The 23128-nt window shown below is 36.5% G+C and overlaps 4 protein-coding genes across 6 annotated transcripts; 1 reads left to right on the plus strand and 3 right to left on the minus strand.

The window, feature by feature from the left end:
* Nucleotides 1-1141: 1141 nt before the first annotated feature.
* On the minus strand, nucleotides 1142-3208 carry LOC110734690 (purine-uracil permease NCS1-like). Its single transcript, XM_021914830.1, has one exon. It carries the CDS (start codon nucleotides 3040-3042, stop codon nucleotides 1369-1371), a length of 1674 nt encoding a protein of 557 aa, XP_021770522.1. The 5' UTR covers nucleotides 3043-3208; the 3' UTR covers nucleotides 1142-1368.
* A 146-nt stretch (nucleotides 3209-3354) lies between these two features.
* Nucleotides 3355-6959, plus strand: LOC110734691 (protein FAR1-RELATED SEQUENCE 1-like). Of its 2 annotated transcripts, none has more exons than XM_021914832.1 (3): nucleotides 3355-3793; nucleotides 3871-3969; nucleotides 6095-6959. In XM_021914832.1, exons 1-3 carry the CDS (start codon nucleotides 3475-3477, stop codon nucleotides 6115-6117), a joined length of 441 nt encoding a protein of 146 aa, XP_021770524.1. In that variant the 5' UTR covers nucleotides 3355-3474; the 3' UTR covers nucleotides 6118-6959. The 2 variants fall into 2 exon arrangements, with proteins under 2 accessions (XP_021770524.1, XP_021770523.1); XM_021914831.1 differs by lacking the exons at nucleotides 3355-3793; nucleotides 3871-3969 and adding exons at nucleotides 5224-5314; nucleotides 5503-5974.
* A 507-nt stretch (nucleotides 6960-7466) lies between these two features.
* On the minus strand, nucleotides 7467-9714 carry LOC110734692. The gene is made up of 2 exons (XM_021914833.1): nucleotides 8926-9714; nucleotides 7467-8834 (listed from the first exon to the last, which is right to left on the minus strand). Exons 1-2 carry the CDS (start codon nucleotides 9426-9428, stop codon nucleotides 8636-8638), a joined length of 702 nt encoding a protein of 233 aa, XP_021770525.1. The 5' UTR covers nucleotides 9429-9714; the 3' UTR covers nucleotides 7467-8635.
* An 11-nt stretch (nucleotides 9715-9725) lies between these two features.
* Nucleotides 9726-12797, minus strand: LOC110734693. Of its 2 annotated transcripts, XM_021914834.1 has the most exons (4): nucleotides 11570-12797; nucleotides 11436-11486; nucleotides 10915-11053; nucleotides 9728-10477 (listed from the first exon to the last, which is right to left on the minus strand). In XM_021914834.1, exons 2-4 carry the CDS (start codon nucleotides 11476-11478, stop codon nucleotides 10213-10215), a joined length of 447 nt encoding a protein of 148 aa, XP_021770526.1. In that variant the 5' UTR covers nucleotides 11479-11486; nucleotides 11570-12797; the 3' UTR covers nucleotides 9728-10212. The 2 variants fall into 2 exon arrangements, with proteins under 2 accessions (XP_021770527.1, XP_021770526.1); XM_021914835.1 differs by lacking the exon at nucleotides 11570-12797 and having other exon boundaries at nucleotides 9726-10477; nucleotides 10915-10993; nucleotides 11436-11557.
* Nucleotides 12798-23128: the final 10331 nt, after the last annotated feature.

A 23128-nucleotide genomic window follows, 5' to 3' on the forward strand; every position in this document is an offset into this window, starting at 1 on the left:
ATAAAATCTAGAATCTTCAAGATTTTGAATCTATGTTCTGTTCCTGTGCCATTTACACATATTTCCATGATCATATTTGTCATCTAGTGGCAGAGCCTCTTGTAACGCTTTGACCGTTGTATATTATGAAAGCTTCAGCATTACTGCAATCAGTAGATTACTCTTTCTTAAAATATCAAGTATTTATGTTAAAAACAGGCTTGGGCCGCACCTGTCACCAAGAGAGAGAGAAAGAGTCCACTTTACATGTCCTAGGAGGTTCCATCTCAAAACCATATTGCAATAGGAGTAGCAGCCCCTTAGCTCTATAAAGTGTTTATAGATGTAGATTGAGGAGTGTCGGACACTTACATGTGTTGTTTGGAAAGGCTACAATTCAGTAAATCATGCTCCCCAACTTTGGAATACCTATAGTACTATGCAATTTTTATTTCCATTGTGTAGATGATGAAAATCAGTCTTCGGTTACTTTATATTACCCTGTGACTTTCTTGTTTTGTGGCTTAAATGATTGTGTACTGCTAGTTTCTTTCAGTACTAGTTTTGTTCAGTTAGCATTTGTTCCTGTTTTATACATCAACATTACCTCAATATGCTTATAGAGAGGCTCTGGTCTATGGCAGGGACCCTGTGATGAGTGAGAGACTCCTTTAATTGATCTCATGTAGGTAGCTTATCCTGCCACAGGGTAGATGGGTCAGGCGTACGCTATGATAAGTGAGCGACTCCTTTAGTTGATCTTTAACTTAAGATGTAGATTACGTCTGCAACTTTTTTTTTTTTTTTTTTTGAAAACAGATTACGTCTGCAACTTTGCAGTAAGAAAGAAGTGCCAACTCTTTAACTCATTTTTGCTTAGTCCAATATAATCTGAAGCCAAGCAATATTGGATGAGAGTTCTAGAAATTAGTTAGTACGTTCAGAACTGTAAATTCTTTAATAAATCGATTGCTAGAACTCTCGTCCAATTTTTAAGTAATTGTATCCATACATTTTAGGCATTGGCCATAATTGTTGTTATAAATGTTGATGATCAACCATGCAATTCATTTCTATCTTCGGCATTCTGCAGGTAGTGGCATATATTGCAGTGGACAAACTGTGAAGTTCACAAGCTAATGACATTAAGGTATGTTTTGCAATGACGAATTGAAATAAAATTTATTTTTGTAGGCAGTTGCAGAAACATGGAGATGAACAGAGGAGAAAACTTTTAAACTTAAATTTGAAGAATTGCCTTAAGAAAGCTGTTCACTGGACTAATGTGATAACTTCATTTACATAAATACATAATTATACAGGCAACTTACAATGCTATGTGGTATCTTTTCAAAGTAGTCTTCTTCTGTGTATACGATCCATCGTAAATCAATTTGGTGCTGCCAAAAGCGGATCAATTGGTTCACTATCTTTACCTGATAATAATGATCGTATTATCCAGTAAAAGATGCCTGCAGCAAAGAAACTGAAGAACCAAGCATTGTTGTATATTGTGATGAATAAATTTGGGACTGAACTCAGAATTCCGAGTTTTTGCAACAAACCAGGCATCACTGGCACAATTCCTACAGTCAAAGCCATCATTGCTGCCAAATTATAACCCCCTGTATAATAGTAGGATCCTTCCTTTTTTAATGTATATAAATCATTAATATTAAGCTTCATTTTCTGAATGATATAGTAATCTGCCAAAATTATTCCCCCTATTGGCCCCATTAGTGCCGAGTAACCTACAAGCCAGGTATATACAAAACTTTCACTTGATTTTAGTAATCTCCATGGTTGAAAGGCAATGCCTAGCAATGCTGTTAATAGAGCTCCTTTCCAAAATGTAAACTTTGATGGGCTGAGATTAACCAGTGCATTTGCAGGGGCAACTACATTAGCAGCAATATTGGTGGTGATGGTGGCGAGGCTGATTCCGACAATTGCCAAAATAATTGTGGTGAATCCCCCAATCTCTCCGAGGAGCTGGATGGGGTTTGAGATCACACGGCCGAAGATCACTTTGGTTGAAGAGGTCACGGCTAGCCCAACAAATGTGAAAGCACCCATGAAGATAGGCAAGCCAGCTTGACCTATGATCTGATCCTTTTGGGATTTGGCATACCTTGTAAAATCAGGGATGTTGAGTGCTAGAGTTGCCCAGAAGCTAATGTTTGCCGTAAGAGAAGGGAAAAAGAGTGCCCAGAACTGGGAACTCGAAAGATTGGAAGTTAGAGTCAGCATGTGGCCAAATCCACCAGCATTAACATATGCCCAGATCAGTAGGCAGGATGTTAAAACAATCAAGATTGGAGCTGAATATTTTTCGAGCACTCGAATGCCTTCCATTCCTTTCCAAACTATAGACAATTGAGCCAACCAAAATACCATGAAACAAGAGAATTCGAGTGGAGAAGTTCCTAACCAAGGTAAAACATTTGCCAAGGAAGAGTGCTTAATTGAATGTGGCAATAACAGGAAAATTGCCTGTCCACCAATCCATGTCTCAATACCATACCATCCACACCCAACTAATGCTCGTAGCAGTGCCGGGATATGGGCACCTCTGATTCCAAACGACGATCTTGCTAACACCGGGAATGAGATACCATACCGTGCCCCGGGCTCCCCGGTGAGTATTAGTGGGACAAGCAATACAAGGTTAGCCGCCATCACGGTGGCTATCCCTTGCCACCATGCCATCCCAAGGTCAGCAAGACTACCAGCAAGGTAATATGCTGGTACACCAACAACCAACCCAATCCAAAGACTGGCCATTTCCCACCCAGAAAAAGTCCGTTGACTTAGAGTTGTTGGCTTAAGATCATCATTGATAAGTGCAGGATCAGCCTCATTTTCATCTAAATGAGTACTTCGTATCGGTTCGATCGATGCCATTGGACGAATTGAGGAAGCCGAACATCCTCCGTAGAAGGTGCTTAAGGAGCTCTTCTTATGGATGGTCAATCTTGTAGTTAAGATAGACGGGATGATGCAGGATTTTGTGGGTTTTGTAGTGTAGGGATGGTATTGCAGGCTGAGATACTTGGACATCATAGTGTGATGATTCAGCCAAAACAAAAAAAAGGGGTTTGAAAAGTGTGTGATTGAGTTTAATGGTGGGCTTGTTTGAATCTTGGGATAAGACTGAAAATGGTTAGTTTTGTATGTATTATCACATTCATGTATTTGGAAGCTACTAAGGTTGATTAATGATTAAGATTGCCTATTCTTAATTTGTTAGTGGTTAACTGGCAAATGATTCTTCAACCAGTGGCATCTGTAAGCTAGAATAGAATCTTAGGGGCTGATTGGAAACGAAACGTTAGGGGCTGATTGGAAACGAAACGTGTTGAGTGAGCCTATTGAAAAGTTTTACATACAACCGGTGTGCAGTAAAATACTGAACAACCGGTTTTTCGCACGTGTGAACAGTAATTTTTTTTTTCCTTTTTCCAAAATAACTAACATCTTCTTCAGCAAGCTACAATGGAGGAGAGAGAAAACTCCAATTTTCCAGATTCAAAGCTCCTTCACCAAGCAACCATGGAGGAGAGAGAAATCTACAATTTTCGATCAACAATGCCGGAAACCTCCAAAGCTTCCAATTACGAAAACCTAATGCGCGAATTTCTGCAATTACAAAGAGAAAATCGACCACCATTAACGCAACATCCAGAGAAAACATGGAGTTTCGACCTCAATCAAACATTCAGAGAAGGTGAAGCAGAGAATTTCGTTGATGATTTCGATGAATTTAATGATGATAACATTCAAAACTCAAAAGTTCCAGAAATTCAGATACAAGGTAATAATTTAAAAAAATACTAACCTATTGTTTGTTTTTGCTTAAAATTTTGATTTAATTTTCAATAATTAATGCAGATATTGAAAATAAAGGTGTTTCAAATACATTAGAAGATGAAGATCAAGTTATTCCGAACACACTAGATGAAGAAGGACAACCAGTAGATGAAGACGAAGGTAAAATTCTATAAATGTGACATATATTAAGGCAAAAGTTACATATATTATGGCAAAAGTTACATTGACTATATGTTTATTTATAAAAGCATTTATGCATGTCTCTTGGTACAAAAGTTACTAATATCATTACAAATGTTACCTTTATTAATACAGAAGTTACTTGTATTATATACCTATGTACTAAATAACTTATTCTTTATGCATATGCTTAAGTGAATAACCCTATGCTCCCATGTTCTCATGCCTCTAGGTACTTGCTTGTGATTTTGTTCATGCTGTAATTGTGATTTTGGTTACAATTGTTACAAGAAAATGCTAAATATCTCTTATTCTACTAATGCACAGATACAAATCCAAAACCAATAGATACCACTGGTTTAGATTTGGAAGGATCATTAGTTGGAGTGGAAAGACACTTATCAAGAAATTTATGACTTGTACAGTCTACATGCTTCTACAGTGGGATTTTCAATAAGAAAGCATACAACAAGGTATCGCTTACACACACGTATAGTCACAGAGAAGTACTATGTGTGTTCTGCGGAAGGAAAAAGACATACTGCTGCAAAGAAGACAAATATGGTTCTAATGGTTGATGAAGATAACAAGGATTTAGAACAAAGAAAACCACGACAAGTCTCCATTACAAGAAATAACTGCAAGGCAAGCCTAAGAGCAAAAATGAATGATGATGGAAAATTTAAGGTGGTGTCACATGTGTTACAGCATAATCATGAACTAACTAGAAAGCAGTGGCATTATTTGCATCGATCTGAGAGAGAAGTAACAATAGAAAAGGCAGAAGTAATTAAAACAATGAAATCTGCTGGACTTTCAACAATGGACACATATAATTACATGTGTACAGAAGCTAATGGAGAAGAAAACTTGGGGCATAGTGTTGTAGATCACCTCAATTTCTGCTCAAGACTAAGAATGGAACAAATAGAGGCTGGAGATGCTCAGACATTAGTGAATATTCTGATCGAAGAACAAAAAGAAGATCCTAACTTCTATTTTAGAGTGAAATTCGACAAAGAAGGTAGAATTTCCAACATTTTTTGGAGAGATGCAATGATGTTAGAGGATTACAAAATATACGGAGATGTTCTTGTATTTGATACAACATACAGAACAAATCGGTATAACCTTATATGTGCTCCTTTTGTTGGAATAGATAACCATTGGAAAAATTGTATGTTTGCATGTGCTTTCATAGGCAATGAAAAAACAGAGTCGTTTGTGTGGTTGCTTGAAACCTTTAAAAAATCTATGGAGAATAGAATTCCAACCTCCATATTCACTGACCCAAGACCAAGCTATGGCTACTGCAATTGAGCGGGTACTTCTTTTTCTATTACAATATCATATTCACTGATTCCACTCTCATTTTAAGTCATTTTTGTGTTCATAACTTTTATGAATATAAGTATCACTTTTGTGAGTATAAATGTTACTTTTGTGAGTAAAAATATCGATGTTGTGAGAATAAGTGTTCAAGTTTAGTGACATATCACATTCTGAATGCAGGTATTGCCAGACACAAGGCATAGGCTATGCATATGGCACTTAGAACAAAATGCAATAACACGATTTGGAGCCCTTAAAAGGGATAATGAGTTCAAAAAAATATTCAACAAATGCTTGAAGGGATGTGTGACAGAAACAGAATTTGAAGAAAGATGGAAAGAAATGATACAAAAATTTGATTTGGTTAATCATGCATGGTACCAAAGGGTGTACAATCTAAAGGAAAAGGTGTCCAGCATTTAGTAAAGATTTCTTCTCGGCAGGAATTCTTTCATCACAAAGAAGTGAAAGTACGAACCATGCAGTAGGATTCAGAGCTAATAAATCAACAACACTGACAGAATTCTATAGAATCCTTGTAAGAACCATAAAAAGATGGAGAAGTGATGAGAAGTATAATGAGTTTACCTGTAGCAAATCAATAGCCTTTACTTCATTGCCACTATCCGGAATGCTAAAGCATGCTGCTCAGGTAATTCTATATTCCTTTATTACATATATCTAAGAACTGAAAACAAACAATATAAGCAAATATAAAAATGATACATGCAAAGGAACATGACTGGTAGTAAGTTATTTCTCTAATGTACAGGTTTACACATTGTCTCTATTTAGAGACTTTGAAGAGGAATTTGGCTACTCAATGGCGACCACAGTACAAATTCTAGGGAGAATTGAAGAAAACATTATTCTTTATGAAGTATCGCTAGAAGAAAAGCCATGGTCTTCCCAACAGGTAAGTTACATACATGAGAGCCAAGCTATATGGTGCACTTGCAAGAATTTCGAAGCTTCTGGTTGGCTATGCTATCACTGCCTAATAATTTTACATCTACATTCTATTACAAGAATTCCAGAGAAGTACATTAGCAAAAGATGGACAAAGCTTGCAAAAACTGAAGTATGGAATATAATGGAAAATAAGGATCCAAAACTCCCATATACACCATGGAGACATACAATGATGAGAAAATATTATAAATTAATCTTAAAGAGTCAAGAAAATGAAAAGGCAAGAGCATTCATGGAGGAAAACTTCAAAAATTGTATGAAAATGGTGGAAGAATTACTTGCGGCCGAAGCTTTTACAGAGGAGGTTGCTGCAAGTGATGACAATTCTAATGTGGCAGAGTGCTCAGAGTACCAATAATACTGCTTCTTCATCAACAAGTACAACCATACCCACTATATTAGACCCTAAGAGAGCTGTAACAAAGGGAAGAAGCAAGAGAGCAAAAGGAGCACTTGAAAAAGGGAAGAAATCAAAGCAAAAAGCATTACCAGATCCAAATTCAGAGTTTGGATCGAAGACACCTACTGTACGAATTTTTTGAACTTGTAGTGAGTTTGGATGAAACACAATTGAATACTTTTTTGTAGTGATTTTATTTTTGTTTAATGCTACTATTGACTTTCATACAGAATTTTGAATTGTGATATGGAATTGCTCATGAATTATGAACATTTATATAATATTACAGTGATACTTAAAAAAGTAATGCATATACTGGCAAAAGTGATGCATATACTAGAAAAAGTGATGAATTTACTAACAAAAGTGACACTAACACTTACAAAAGTGATGCATTTACAGAAAAGTAACACTAATACTTGCAAAAGTAACAATAATGCTCACAAAAGTGATGCATCTTCTCACAAAAGTGTAACTTTTTACTCACAAAAGTATTGCATATTCACAAAAGAAATATGTCACTCACAAAAGTGATATTTATATTCACAAAAGTGACAATAATTATCACAAAAGTGTCCGTTTTTAAAATTAATAACATGGTAATATATATGTTAAACTTCAAGTTTTCATTTAAATCAACTATATCTCTGTATGATGATATATGATACACTTATAAAATTATAACCAGAAATAAAAATAAATAATAAGAACAACAGATTACAAATATTTAATCATATATATATATATATATATATAAATATAAAATAAAATTTGTACAAACATTTTGAAAATATTAACACTAGTTTAAGTGTCGATATTTATCACTAGTTTCAACTTCCAAAAGTACTTAACTAATTACAACTTCCAAAAGTACTTAACTAATAACAACTTCCAAAATTAGCTAAGATTTAGAAGGAGTGTACTTCCGTGTAGCCTTTGTAGTTCGTTTTGATTTCGGAGCAGTGTCAACAGTAGGAGGAGCAGTTTCAGATTTCTTCTTTTTCTTCTCCGCTGCTGCAGCCTTCCTCCTTCCTTCAATTTCAGCAACATATGCAAGATCGCTCTTCTTCTCATTAAATTTTTCAACTTCTGCTAAGACATCAGATCTTGATTCGTTCATGTCAGACAACACGAGTTTTGCACAAATCTTAGCACGTCAAAATTTCCTCCTAGCAGCCTCACAACAAGAAAATAAAAAGGCGCATTAATATGTATAAAACATTAGAATAAACATAACAAATGAATTAATTCGAATCAGTTTCAAGATCACTCACTGTTCTAAGTTCATCTACAGAAAACGATGTATCACCAACAAAATGCTCCATATGACACATCATATACACACCACAATCATTATTATCAACCTTACTCTTCCGCCACACTAAATCAGCAATTTTAAACTTGTAAAAAGGGACTTTTTCACTCTTTGGATGATTTCTTCGTGCAAGAAAATCACCAAATTCAGAACACTGAAAAAAAACAGAATATTAAAAACAACAAAAAAATAAGATTAATATAGAAACATACTTTAAAATAGACAATAACATACCAGATAAAAAGTCAAATTTTGAAAATATGTAATCATGTCATGACTCCAAATGATATTATCAACATAACCAATTCATTGCCATGATCAATCACAAACATCACATAATGTTCATCAACAAGAATAGGAAAATAAACCTGAAAAAAAATAGAACAAAAGTTAGCATAAAGCACATCCATCACACAGTTAATATATATTAAAAATTAAGATATATACCAAGTCTGCACCAATAACATCACAACAAGAATTTTCATATGTAACCCATTCATCCCAAATTTCATGCAAATCCGAGACAACAGAACTAGCAGAACTATCTTCGTTCCCCTCTGATACTTGCAAAAAAGCAAACTAAAAGGAAAAAATAAATAATTGAAAAGAGTAAGAAAACAAATAACTCAAAACAGAAAGTTGCTTACACTTTGCCTCGCACCAAAAAAGAATATTTTAGGACCACAAGTATCATAAAAACATGATTCATTTAGATAAATGCAGTAGCAATCAACTACTGACCAACGAACCAAATTAGGATGCACCAAAGACACCATATCCTCTCTTGGAATGAGAAAATGCAATCCATAAGTAACAAGATTCTCACTGCAAGGTCAAACAATATTATTAATATCAAAACAAAAAGAAAAAGAAAAAAAAAGGTTTCAAAAAATATGACAATTAAAAAAGAACTTACTTATTATTAAATAAGTGTTCCACCAGACAATAATCAAGAGCTTCTAAATATAATCGAGGTAATTTTTCACTAAAAGCACGAGAATTACTTTTCATAAATGGCGTAACAAACACTACACTCTGACCACCAATTTCACCACAGTCCAAAGAACACAAACTTTTATTCGTTCTTCTGACTGAACCACCTCTGCCACCACCATCTCCACCACCACCATCTCCACCACCTCCACCATCTCCACCATCTTGTAGGGTAGACTTTGATGAAGTACTTGCATCAACTTTAAGTAACTCATCCACTGACTTCATTTTTATAAACTCATCAATTAAGCCATCAATAAGCTTATGATAATGCAGGTTAGATAAAAGTTGTTGTGTTTGAGACAACTCAATAGAATCAGCATCCAAAGAAACAGAATGTTCAACAAAACGACTATGCACCAACCGTTGCAAAGAACTAAAACAATTGGAATTCACAGATGAAAACAGCTCCTTGTTCCTTTTCATATAAAGAAACGCTTCATGCAAATCCTACACATTAACAAACAATTATATGAGACCAAGAACAAATGTTTTATTAAAGAAAAAAAAACATACATCAGTTGCAACACTTTTGATCTCAGAATCAGTTAATACTCCTTCAGGCAAATCGAAAGTCACACATCTTCTATCATCATCAATAGGAACCGCACAACCTTCACCCTTACTTAAGTTGTTAACATTCAAATCAACACACTTAGCAGAAACTGGATAAGTCAATTCATTCAAAACCCCCTGACCAAATCCACCAGCCTTCAACTCTAAGGACACCCTGTTCCTCACTTTTTTATCTGTCCAGTGTTGAATAAGAGGAATAGTGGAGTTCTCTACTACACCTTGGAAATTCAAACGATGAAAATACATAATCTTAAGCAACAACAAACATCCACTAATACTATCTTTAGCCTCAGAATTTTTGTAACTAACAACAGAATTCATCAACTTTCTCAAAACAAATGAACACCAATCAAGATTTTTAATCTGATCAACATCATCCACAGCATTAACTAACCTAAAATTAACAGTCCTATTAGCGGTAGGAACAAGCATACTACTAAGAGCATGCATAACAAATAACCTCTTAAATTCATCACCTCCATCCACCAACTCCTTGATCCTAGTTTCTAATCTAGCCAAAGGTATCAACTCCTTAACACAAACATCAAAGAAGCTCTCCATTTATTTTTCAATGCACTATCATCTTGAGATTGACCTTTGTAACTACCCTTCATTTCAGGAACCTCACGACCTTCTACCTTAGGCAAACCAAAACATCACACACATCATGCTTAGTCACAACAAACTCCTTACCATCAGCTACACAAAACATACAAGTATATCCATTAAAACTCTCAACAAGCCAAGGAAGTATACCTCCAACCATACTCTCCACACGTAAAGACAACAAACCACCAAATCCAACCTCTTCTACATCTTTTTTTTGAGTCGGAGAAAGCCCACTTATAACCTTAACTAATGAAGAAGGTCTACAACGACATGTAATTTTCCTATCAGGCCTGAAAAAACAAAAAAAAGATGCTTACCATTCAAAAATGATAATAACATACTTATATACTGAAATTTTAGTTATCATATAAAATTAAACATGAATTATGAACATTTATACAAATTTTTATACTTATTCTCACAAAAGTGACAATCATAATCACAAAAAATGATACTCACGAGAGTCATGACACTCATTACATGGATATAATATTCAAAAAAGTGATTACTATCAAAATTTTCACAAAATGATACTTGCACTCACAAAAGTGACATTGATAAATACAAAAGTGAAAGATATACTCACAAAAGTAACACTTAATATATTGACACAAAAATCACATAAAAACAGTCCTATTAATCAAAGTTACCTATACTCTTACAAAAGTCACAATTCCATTCACAAAAGTATAGCAAATATACAATATTCTAAAACATAAAATCTTACTCGTCATCCTCTTTTTCTTGCCTCTTCCTTTTATTTCCCTTGGATGTACTTCCTTCACCTTTCAACATCTTTTTTCTTCCTGCATCCATTTTATTTACCGCTTTTTGAGCTCTACTATAACGAAAACCTTTGATAGATCCTACTAATTAATTTTAAAAAAAAAAATCACAATAGAAATTTTGACAAAATTTGACAAGATTGTACCAAGCAACACAAAATGATAAACATATCCACCATGTTTGCCACACTAAAATCAAATGCAGCATTTAATTTATATATATTAAACTGTAAACGAAAATAGTAGAAAAATACCTAAAATTCATACACAAAATGCTTTCATCAATTTGATTGTACTACTATGAACATGCAATTTTTCATTTGGACATTTTTACAAACACCTAACAGGCAATTCTCAAAATAAACCTAATCTAAGCAAAAGCAACTGATTAAAACGCACAACTAAACAAACATAGCACAAATTGTACAAAAAAAAAATTGCGAAAATGAGAACAAACACTAACCTAGAGCAACATTATCATCACCAGAAACCTTCTTCTTCACCATTGCAAAAACTACAAAAATCCAAAACAACGAAACCCTAAAAATCGAAACACTTCAAAATTGAATAAAATGAAATAAAATTGAGAAAACAAACCTGAAATTAGCAACAATCAACTTCAAAGTGAAGAAATTTAAGATCGAAAAGAGAGAAATTCAAGTAGCAACGCCAAAAGCAAGAGAAGAAGAGAACGAGAGGAGAGAGAAAAAAAAACCAGAGAAAGAGAAACAGGAAAGAGAAGAAGAAAAAGAAAATAAGAAATTTTTTGGTTCTTTAAATTTACACGTGTGAGCCCAAATTGAGCAGCCCAATTTGCACTTGTTTGCTGTGATTTTCAGTAAGTTAGTGAAAACCCGCTTTTATTAAAAGTTTTTCTTGAAAAAATTAAAAAAAACTTGTGTTGGTTTTACCCACCCTAAAGCATGATATGGCCCACAAGTAGTATTGTTGTTGTTGTGTTGATGTGGTTTCGGGTCAAGTTTGGAGGTTTCGGGTTAGAAAGGGTTGGGCTCATACGGTTCATTTTGCAAGTAAACTGGTTTTGAAAGTTAGCAGCTAATCTATTTGGTTTGGCTATATTTTGCATGTTCAAATTGAGTCAGGTTATAATCAGTATGGGTTGTAATTAGGTTGAGTTATCTAGTTTTTGTTTAAATGGGTTTAGTTGAGTTAAAACAGATTTATATGGGATTGAGTCAAGTCAGAACTAGGATGAGTCATATAGTTTTGATTGAAACGGGTCAAATTAGAATCGGTTCAAGTTCAAGTAAGGTTATAGGATTATACCTTAAATGATTTTGGTTAAATTCTAGCGATAGCGATGCTAATGAGCCAAATTCTGTACAACTACCTCTAAATAAGTGACGGTGGGAAAATTAGGTCGTTGATTAATCTCCTAGCACTGAAACAAATTTATAGTTCCTAAATTAACCCCTAAACAAGTCTAGTGGTAAGTTTAGAGTAGAACGATAGGGAATGGTAATGCTAGATAGGTCTTGATATTATGCTTAAACTAGGTTGTAGTTGATACATGAATAGAGGACACTACAATTGCACTAACACACAAATATAGAACAACGTAGTATAAAGACTATTAGGGACAAAGATCCACTTTAAACAACTAATAAGCTAATGATATTACATTTGAGGCAAATTTGTAAAAAAAAAAAACTTTTTAAAAACACCATTTTGCGAAAAAAACCTTTTAAAAGCTTTTGGTTAAAAAAAACCACCGCATTTAATTTTTTTTGCCAGAGGAAACCTATTCCCCTAATTATCCTCTATTTAACTTAATTAAACTCTAAATTCTTCTAATTAACCTCTAACCCACCAAATTACTAAATTATTAGATTATATATATATATATATATATATATATATATATATATATATATATATATATATATATATATATATATATATATGTCACCACTCCCTCCCCTTCCTCCTCCGCCCTCCTCCCATGGAATCAACCCTCCCCCATCGGACCCACTGTTCGGATCCCCTTACCTCCGACAACCTCCTCCACCGCCAGACGACCCTCCCTTTCCTCCTAATCACATCACAACAACCATCTCCTTGATTTTGAAAAACCCTAGAAAATTGATTTGGGGGTTTTTAATTTTGTGCATCTTTCTTCCAATTGATGCTTGTTTTTGCTTTGATTATGTATGTTGTGATGCTAGGGTGATTTAGAAACAAATTGGAATTGATTTGGATTTGATTTGAGCATGTTTGAGTATATAAGATCCAAAAATTCGAAAGGGAGGTGGTGGACGCCAACGGGGATAAGGGGGAAAGGGATGGTCCACCGGCAATGGAGGTAGATTGCCGGAGGTGGGGGGATATGGGCGGTGGGTTGGTGGGTGAGGGGGTTGCTTCAAAGGGAGGTGAAAAGGGAGGAAGAAGGGGAAGGGTGGTTGGTTGGTGGTTGGGGTGGTGGATTTTTTTAGATATAAATTAAATATAATTATTAAGTAATTAGGTGTGTTAGTGGTTAGTTAGAAGAAATGGGAGGAATTTAGAGTTTAATTAAGTTAATTAGAGGTTTATTAGGGGAATAGGTTTCCTCTCGTAAAAAAATGAATGTGGTTGTTTTTTTTAACCAAAAAGCTTTTAAAATGTTTTTTTTCGCAAAATGGTGCTTTTAAAAGGGTTTTTTTTTTTTTTTTTTTTTTTAAATTTTTTATTTAATTTTTTTTTTTTGACAAATTTGCCTACATGTGATAACCAATCATGCAAACAATGAATTAAAATGAGAATTAATTACGCTCAAGATCTATCTCTCAAATTCCTAGCCTAGTTTCCTCTATAATTAGGTGCATAAAAGAAACTAAACCAAAATGCAACCAAATATATCAATTTAAATTTAGGAAAATTTGACTTTTAATACCACTAAAGCCTCACTTTGATTTTTACTAGCCATCTAAATTTTAATTTTATTTTACTACCACCAAACAAACAAACACACACACACACACACAAAGGATTTTGCTACTACTTAACGTTTTTTGTTAGTGGCGAGTCTTTAAAAAAATCCTCGTTTTTCGTGTCGAAAAATGTTTCATTAGGGTTTAGGGGGTTATTTTAGCTCTTAAAAATCCAAATTGAGCTCAGAATTGCAAAAAAGATAACGTAAGTTGTAACACCCTAGAAATTTCTTTCCTTTAAAATACGTTTTTTGCTGTTTTTAAAACTCAAAATAGAAAAATCTAAGACATTACCGCCACCGTGAAAACGGATAAGGCAACTATCAATGACACATAGCGGAAGACTATCTTTAAGAACATTCAAAACAATTCAACTTTAAAAGTCAACCAAACGAAAGTAAAGTCAACCTACAACTTGGAACCATTGTAGGCCCTTATTAAAATCAAACCAACTTAAAAAACTTTGCGTTAGTCTCACAAGCATAATATAATAAAATAATCAAAGCAATAAACCACATCATAAACTTTTGGAAACTAAGAATGATTCGCTCTTCACTCATGTCAATCATAAATATAATTCATCACCTGAAAAACTCTTCTCTACTTGTCCCCACTACTCTCCATTAGAATTGGGTCAACGTAGGGCCAAAGTAAAGACAAGGCCAAACAAACATACAAACACCCAACCAGCAATGCTGAGTACATAAGCGTAAATAAAACACACTAACATGCTTTCTCACTAGAAAGTGAGTTTTTCCTAGTTGTGCTAGGGTTCTTCTAGCTTCAAGCTTGTTCTTGCTGCATGCATGCAATCCTGATTTTATCAATGTTATAGATTAGGTGGATAAGATTTATTTAGCTCCAGCTATATAGGAGATTCTTGCAATCTCTTTGCTGCTATAGTGGTTTTCCAGCATTTCCATTGTTCAAAAAATTTCCTTGGTATAACAAAAACTTCTCGGCTCCCAATTAAAGTGTGTAACCTTTCCTAAGCTAATTCATCTTCCAAGAAATTTGTGCGCCACCTTGATGATTCATGCAACCAATATCCTCAAGGCATTTATTGCTCTAACCTTATATTGGTGTAGTTATGAATAGCTAGAGGCGGCTAGCTATTAATTAGTGTTTTTTTTAACCAAATACCTGTTCCCACGCTTCATACTCTTCTTCTCCCAAGAACTTTCTGTTTGGATATAAATGAGAATGAAGATGCAACAAGTTTAACTCAACTCTTCATTCTTTCCTTCTGTCTTTTTCCTCTCTTCTACTCAGTCTCTTTCTCTCTTCTTGTTCGAATGCAGCAGAGTTGAAGATCAACAAGCTCTTGTTCGTGTAACCACAACAATCATTGATGGGAGAATTATCAATTTCAGGCAATATCAAATTGATTATGTTCCACACCAAATGAGTTTCACCCTAACTAGGCTATGGGTTAGGGTTTATGGGCTACCATTAGCCTATCTTACTCAAGGGTGGGCTAGACAAATTTTTAGGCATGTTGGCTACATTGAAGAATTAGATCTCGAAGGTGAAGGCTTACCAATCCATGCCGAACTTAGGGCACGAGTTCTTGTGGATCTGTCGATCCCTCTCATTTCGGGGTGCTTCATACCCTTGGAAGGAAATAGGTTCATATGGGTTTATCTGAGGTACGAGGGAATCTTTAGGTTTTGCAAGTCGTGCGGCTGTGCTGGACATGCTACCTCAAAGTGCCCCTACACCCCGTCATAGCACGAAGATGAGCTAGGCGTAGGCTTGATGAGGTGGAAGCCGACGGCATTAGGGTGCTCTATGGGCCAAGGAGAGTACCCGTACTACTCTAACTTCATAATGGGTTTACCGGATTGGTATAGGTTCCGCAACACAGGAGTGGATTTGAGGCACCACAACCACCCCAAAGACAATCCAATATTTTAAAGGGTTCCAAGAGAGGAGGGAGCTTTCGAAACTGACCACCCTTTTAATGGTCACTCGTCCTCGCCGGAAAGTAATGAGAGTGAACGGTTTCACTCAGGGAAGAAGGACTTCTCACCTGATGAATCGGAGCTAATCAAGCTCGATGAAATTGAATCGGTGCAACCGGATCTTGCGCTTTCTCCTAGGAAAAGACTAGGGTTAGGTAACGACCCTTATGCGGAATTTATTGTTTCAAGGAAACAAAACCCTAGTAAGGGGACTTCTTCAAATACTGTTCGAAGGCAACTCTTTAATGAAGACAGTGAGAGTGCTCAAAGGCTGAACTTGGGGTCGAGTAACCCTTCTCGGGCTATAGGTGGTTGGCTGCCACTGTGCCCTATCCACGACCCACCTCCCCCACCAAGGCCCAATTTTGTGGGCTCAACATATGAGGTGGGGGAGTCTTCTTCGGCACAGTAGTAGCGACGAGTCCAAGGTGGTGGGTCGGGAACAATTTTCCATACACTCCTGAATGGGCCGCAACACCAGCTTAGGTTTATCGACAACAGATTGGTGCAGTTGGGTATAGGGGTGGCATTTGAATAAATGATGCACCCGAAGTTAACCTTGGTGCGTTTAATGGCTTTTCTGATTCAACCTCAGTGTCGATAAGAAGGAATAAGGAAGAAAATTTGCCGGATGAGAAATATGCTAGCATCATGGAAGCAAGCACGGTCCTAGTATTGGGCATTCAAAATATGAGAAGGGAAGAAATAAGGGAATTGCAACACATTGCGAGAGGCATCACTTACCCCTTCTTGCAACTTTCACCGGAGGATCTATGAGGGTTGCCTAACCTTCCCCTCACATAATTTGATCCACGGAACTCTCCGGTATCTCATCTAAGCTCTTTCAATTTCACTGAGTTGTTTAACTATGATGATAGTGCTAACAACAGGGAAAGGATAAGGGAAGCTATAGAGCATCTCCCGCACTCTTGTGATGATGACTCAGTCCGATATAGTGATTCGGATTCAACTTGGGCTGAGCGCAAAAGACTCAAGAGGCTTCACAGGTTGTCCGAAAAAGGGGGTTTCAACATATGAAGAAAGAGTGGAAAAGGGAATAGGAAATTTGCTTCAAAGACTCTCTCGGATCCGGACATGGCTCTTGAGCTAGGGGTCGAGGTAGATGAGGATATTAAAAAAAGAGCAAAGAAGAAAAGGCTTCAAGAATTCTCATCTTCGTCTTCAGAGTCGTTCAAGAGACAAAAGAGCGAAGAGGTGAACTCGACTCTAAGGGTGGTAGTGGATGACATGGATTTGCAAATCTCTATCTTTGAGTCAGTGAAGATCTCTTCAAATGGTAAGGCGGCTGGACCAGATCAACCTACAGGTGGAATATGAAAGTTGTGGCGTGAAATTGCAGGGGCTTAAATGACCCACACTCTCTTGCAATTCCCTATCTAGTGTGGCTATATCGTTTGAAGTTACCTTTGTTTATGTTTATCTCAGAAACAAAAATGGATTTTGTTAATGTGGCTAGTAAATTATATATGTTACACCCTACTTCAATTTTCGGCTGCAATTCGGATGGAAGTAGTGGAGGGCTCCTAGTGTTAGGTTGGTATAATGATGTAGTGGAATGCTTGTATGCTACAAAAAACTTTATCCTTTGTAAAATTCTTGAAGCTAATGGAAGTCTTATGTATGTCTTGTTTTTGTATGGAGAGCCTCAAGTAGAGAATAGGGAAATTGTTTGGGAACAACTCCAATGGATATTGGAGGAGTTCAAAAATGTGCTTGTAATAGGGGATTTCAACCCAGTAGAAAGTGGAACCGACAAAGTTGGGGGATCGAATCAAATTCGGGGTATCAATTCCTTCTTAGATTGGAGATTTAGCATTAATGTCACATAAGTCCCTTTCTCAGGGCCAAGGTTTACTTGGAGCAACAAAAGGGAAGGAGATGATCTTATTTTGGAAAGGTTAGATCGTGCTTATATAAAGGAGGAATGGTTTCAACACTCGCCAGATGGAATAGTAGTGCATGAACCCATTATTTGTTCTGATCATGCGGCTATCACCTATTTCTCGAAAAGAAGCACCCATGCTTCTAATAGGCCATACCAAATTCAAAACTAGTGCCTTATATTCTCAGAGATTAAGGAAATAGTGGAAAAAGAATGGAACATGGAAGTTGGTGGCTCTCTTATGTTCCAATTAGCAAGGAAACTGTCGGGGGTGAGAACAAGGATGCAATATTGGTGCGTGGAAAATAAGAAACTTTGGGGGGTTAACTGGAGGAAGGTCTCAAAGGAGCTTCATGACACAGGAATGAATATCAACTCTGTTCAAGAAGGGGGGGGGGGGGGTTCATCAAACTCATAAATCAGCTAATCCCGGAGAACCAGCTTAGCTTTTATTTCTGGAAACAAAGAATGAAATCAAACTAGATCAAATATGGTGACTTCCCCACTCCTACAATGTACAGAAGAGTAAAACGAAGACAGTTACACAATGAGATTGTCACTTTAAGGAATGAGAATGACACCTGGGTAGAAGGGCAAGAGGAGGTGGAAAAGGTGATTTTAACATCCATTCAAGGTATTTATAAGCCGGAGTTTCAAGCCATCTGTGGGGAAAATATTAATCTGCTTCTTAGGGAGTTGGATATCCTTAATGTTTCTGGCGCAGATCGGGAAGGGCTTAACAAGCCGTTCACAGACAAAGAAATAAAGAAGGATATGTTCGACATCCACTGCTCGAAGTCGCCAGGGCCAGATGGTTTTACTGCTGATTTCTTTCATGTTTACTAGAATGAGGTAGGTCAACTAGTATTGGACAGTGTCCACCAATTTTTGAGATCTGAAAACATGCTCAAAGAGTGGAATCAATCACTACTGGTGTTGATTCCAAAAGTCAAAGTCCTAGAGCTTGCTAATCAATTCAGGCCGATTAGCCTCTGTAACACAGTCTACAAATGCATCTCTAAGTGCCTGGTGAATAGGCTAAAGGGAATTCTTCCGAAATTGATCTCAGAGAATCAGCATGCCTTTATCCCAGAGAGATACATGGAGGATAACATCCTTCTGAGCCATGAGTTAATGCACCTTATCAATTTGAAAAAGGGTTCGAATTTCACTACTATCAAGATTGACATGTCAAAAGCATATAACAGGGTGGATTGACTCTTTTTACTTAAGGTACTGCAAGCTTATGGGTTTTCAGGGCACTGGATTAGGATGATCTCACAATGCATCTCGACAGTGAGTTACAAAACAATCATCAACAGGAAGGTTTCTGATCACTTTTCACCGAGTGGTCTAAGGCAAGGGGACCCTCTATCCCCTTACCTCTTTATTTTTTGTATGGACATCCTTTCCAGAATGTTATCTTTGGCTGAGGATATCAACCAGTTCAAAGGTTTGAGGGTCTCCAGGAGATCCCCCTCCATCTCTCACCTATTCTTCGCTAATGATGCTATGCTGTTTTTCAAAGCTAATGAAGGGGCTTATAGGTGCATCAGGGACATCCTACATAGGTTTGGCACTGTCTCAGGCCAACAATTAAATGTACAAAAATTATTCGTAAAGTTCTCGCCAGGGGTGGATAACAACATAAAGCTAGATCTAAGAAGGATCCTAGCTATGGCTGAAACAGACAACATGGGGATTCATCTGGGAGCGCCAACAGATATCCAGGGAAGGAAACGACACTCTTTCCGGTTTCTGGTGGTCAAAGTTTCTGAGAAAATTATGTCTTGGGGCCCTATGCGTCTGTCACAAGCTGCTAAACTAGTCCTCATTAATACGGTTTTGGTGAGTATCTCAGCGCATGTTATGAAATGTCTTAAACTCCCACAAAGCATCGCCAACAAGCTTGACTCTCTAATCACTAGGTTCTGGTGGTCCAATAATGGGAATAGAGGTATGCACTGTGTAAGTAAGACTGTCATCCAATCCCCTAAGAGTATGGGAGGGCTAGGGATTAGAGGGGCTTATACTCTAAATGATGTCCTCCTGTTTAAACAACAAAAAGGATGTACCTAAAACCGCAGTTGCTTTTGTCAAGGGTGAACAAAGGAATGTAACCTTGTGGGATTTATTCCTTGGCTATGCCTTCTGCCCGGAGAGGGAATCCCTCAATGGGAAGATCTAGCATACAAAAGGTCATAGATGTGTTCGAGAAGGGGGTTGCTTGGAAAACTGGTAATGGAGATAAGATCAAGGCTATAAGCGTTCCATGGGTTAATGGAGAGACTCTAATTGTTAACTCCAGGCAAACTCTAGGGGCTGCAAGGAACTAGAAGGTTAGTGATTTTATTGACAGGAAAACATGAACCTGGAAGGTCGGAAAGGTGAGAGACTGTTTTGATTGGGAAAGTGGAAGGGCCATATTATCAATGGAACTACCCTCCACGAGCAAGGACGACATCATCTATTGGAAGTTCCACCCCTCAGGGAAATATACGGTGAAACGGGGTATTATTTCCTTATGAAAGAAGAGGTTTCAAGCCAAGGGGAGATCCATAATGAAAAGGACCAAGAGTTTGTAAAGCTTATTTGGAGAATGAACATCCAACCAAAATGGAAGATCTTCTTGTGGAAGCTTTACCATGATGGAATTGCAGTCAATGAGAATCTAACCAGAAGGGGTATCCCAATAGATAATTTATGTGGTTACTGTGGGGTGGACCCTAAAGATAGCCAACACTTGTTCAGATTTTGTATTCTAGCAAAAGAGGCATGGGGAAACAGTCCCCTGGCAATTTGCTCTGACGCTACTGGGTTCTATTCATTGAGGAATTGTATCCAATATTTTATCCTGTTGCTCAATAGCAAGGATGGTAAACATAGTACCCGTATTGTCTTGTTTATTGCGACCATATGGGGACTATGGAAAACGAGGAATACGAGAAGTTTTAATGGTACAAATGGAGGAGCAAGTCTGGTTGAGGAATTCATCAACAAAGCAATACACGACCATGAGACCTTCACACATAATGAGGAGCGACATCATAATAATGCGGACGAGGAAAGGTGATGCGAGAGCATGGACACTACTTTTGGGCCAAATTGACTATTGTTGACTTGATCAAGATCGGAAAATATTTGAGCTTAATTTGAATTATTTAGATAATTTTCCTCGTATGTGGGATGTGACTTAGGTAGTATTTATTTAGTTACTATCTTGTAATTAATCCTAGCCTTTTATTTTGAATGGTTAAGATTTAATGAGGTTTAGGGTTTTATTTCATGTACTAGTGCCTCCATATAAAAGGAGTTACTTTATTATGTAATAGAATAGACTTGTTTTGAATATTGAAATTATGAGAGTTTTTCTCTTCTTTGAGTTCTTTGTGATCTCTCCTTTGTGGTAAAATCTCAATCTTTATCAAACTTTGTGGTTGATTAGATTGAAACCCTTGTTTCTCTAGACTATGTGACTAGTGAATCAAGTTATTTTGCTAAATAATCTTACTTTGTGTTGATTATTTTAGGTTAGATCTTGATCCAAGATCATATCTTTATTTTTCTTGCATTTCAAAAATTCACAAAAATTCCTCAAAAATAGATCTTTGTTCTTCTTTTCATATCATTTGGTATCAAGAGCCTAGGTTATTAGCCTAGAAAGATCCTACCTTTTTTATTTTCTCTTTCCCCCTCTCAAAAGATCTCATCTTTTCCCATAAAAATTTGAAAATTTTCTCTCAAAGATACAAGCTTTCTGTCTAGAAACATGGGTTATAGATACTATTATGAAGATGATGAAGGTTACAATGAGCACTCTAGATTGGATGCTCTAGAAAGGAAGTTTGATAGACTTCTTGAGATCTTGGAGAATAAAAGAAGCCCTAGAAGGAGGAGAATCCCTAGTGAAGAAGATGATTCTCACTCTCCTTATCGAAGAAGGGAACACCACCAACGGCACCATGAGGACAACCGTGACCGAGACACCATTTTGGAACTTCCGGACTTTGAAGGTAATCTTGATACTAATGAATTTCTTGATTGGGTTAGAACTATGGAGAAATTTTTTGATAGTAAAGGATATAATGATGAAAAAAGTCGTAAATTGGCCATCATTAAACTTAGGAAACATGCATCTTTGTGGTATGAGAATTTTAAGAATCGTAGGAGGATTGAGGGAAAAACAAAATCACCTCTTGGGATAAATTGAAGAAGCACATGAGTAGAGCTTTTGTTCCTAGACATTATTTGCATGATGTTTCACTTAAGTTGAATTCTCTCAATCAACGATCTATGTTGGTGGAGAAGTACACAAGGGAGTTTGAAAATCTTTCTATTTTGAGTGGGATTGAAGAGGCCCCAAAACATAAGATTGATAGGAACATTGGTTTCCTAGAGAGGAAGCTAAGGCAAAAAGATGATGTTTATGCCCATGGAAGTATTGATCATGTAGTGCAAAAGGCTTTGAACTTTGAGAAGCTAGATAAGGTGAATAGTGCTAGTGAGTATTCTAAACCTTCTTTAAAAATTCCTTGTGCATCAAACAAAGGGTGAGACACACAAGCCTTTGCCAATTATGATGGAAGAGGCTATGTGCAAAATTGTTGCTCCTAGTATGGATGAAGAAGTATCTACCCCACATTTTCCACTTGATCATAAGAGAGACTATGGTCCACCAATCTATGATGAAGTAGTATTTGATGTCGAGTCAAAAAATTGCAAAGAGGAATTACCGATTATGATCTTGAATGAAGAAAACATGGAGTTCACATCTCATGTTGATGATTATTTATCTCCAACTTATGAGAATCTCTTAAGTGAGGTATATAATCCTACTCCTTCCTTATGTTCTTTTAGTGAGGTTTTTGACATTCATGTTAATGAGAGTTGTGATGGTTACTATATTGAGCATGAAACGAGAGAAGAGCTTAAGTTGGATGTTGCGAAAGATTCTTTTAATGAGCATGGTTGTTGTTCAATCAGTTCGAATTCTCATGAACATCTTGAGCTAGATTCTTGTTTACATATTTTCATGTTGGTAAAAGTATTGCAAGACAACAATTTGAAAGGAATTCTTTGTTCGATGGTGTGTTGATTAATACATCTTGCGTTGCTTCCATCATTGGAGTTGGGTATTCCTTCAATGATGTTTTTCAATGTGATTCTACACTACTTGTTGGGTCATCATGTGTTGGCCAACCCCCATGGTTATCGTATTGCGCTTGTTGTGGGTGCTTGGGTAAAAGAATCAATAATGTGAATGGTGATATTATTTTTCTCCTCTTGCTCTACACAATGGTTCACTTGATTTTACTCCTCATTTTGCTCAAGTTCGTCATCTTGGTGTTTGATCCGGGTA

This window comes from Chenopodium quinoa, unplaced genomic scaffold (genome assembly GCF_001683475.1).
Source record: "Chenopodium quinoa cultivar QQ74 unplaced genomic scaffold, ASM168347v1, whole genome shotgun sequence".
NCBI classification, from domain to species: Eukaryota; Viridiplantae; Streptophyta; class Magnoliopsida; order Caryophyllales; family Amaranthaceae; genus Chenopodium; species Chenopodium quinoa.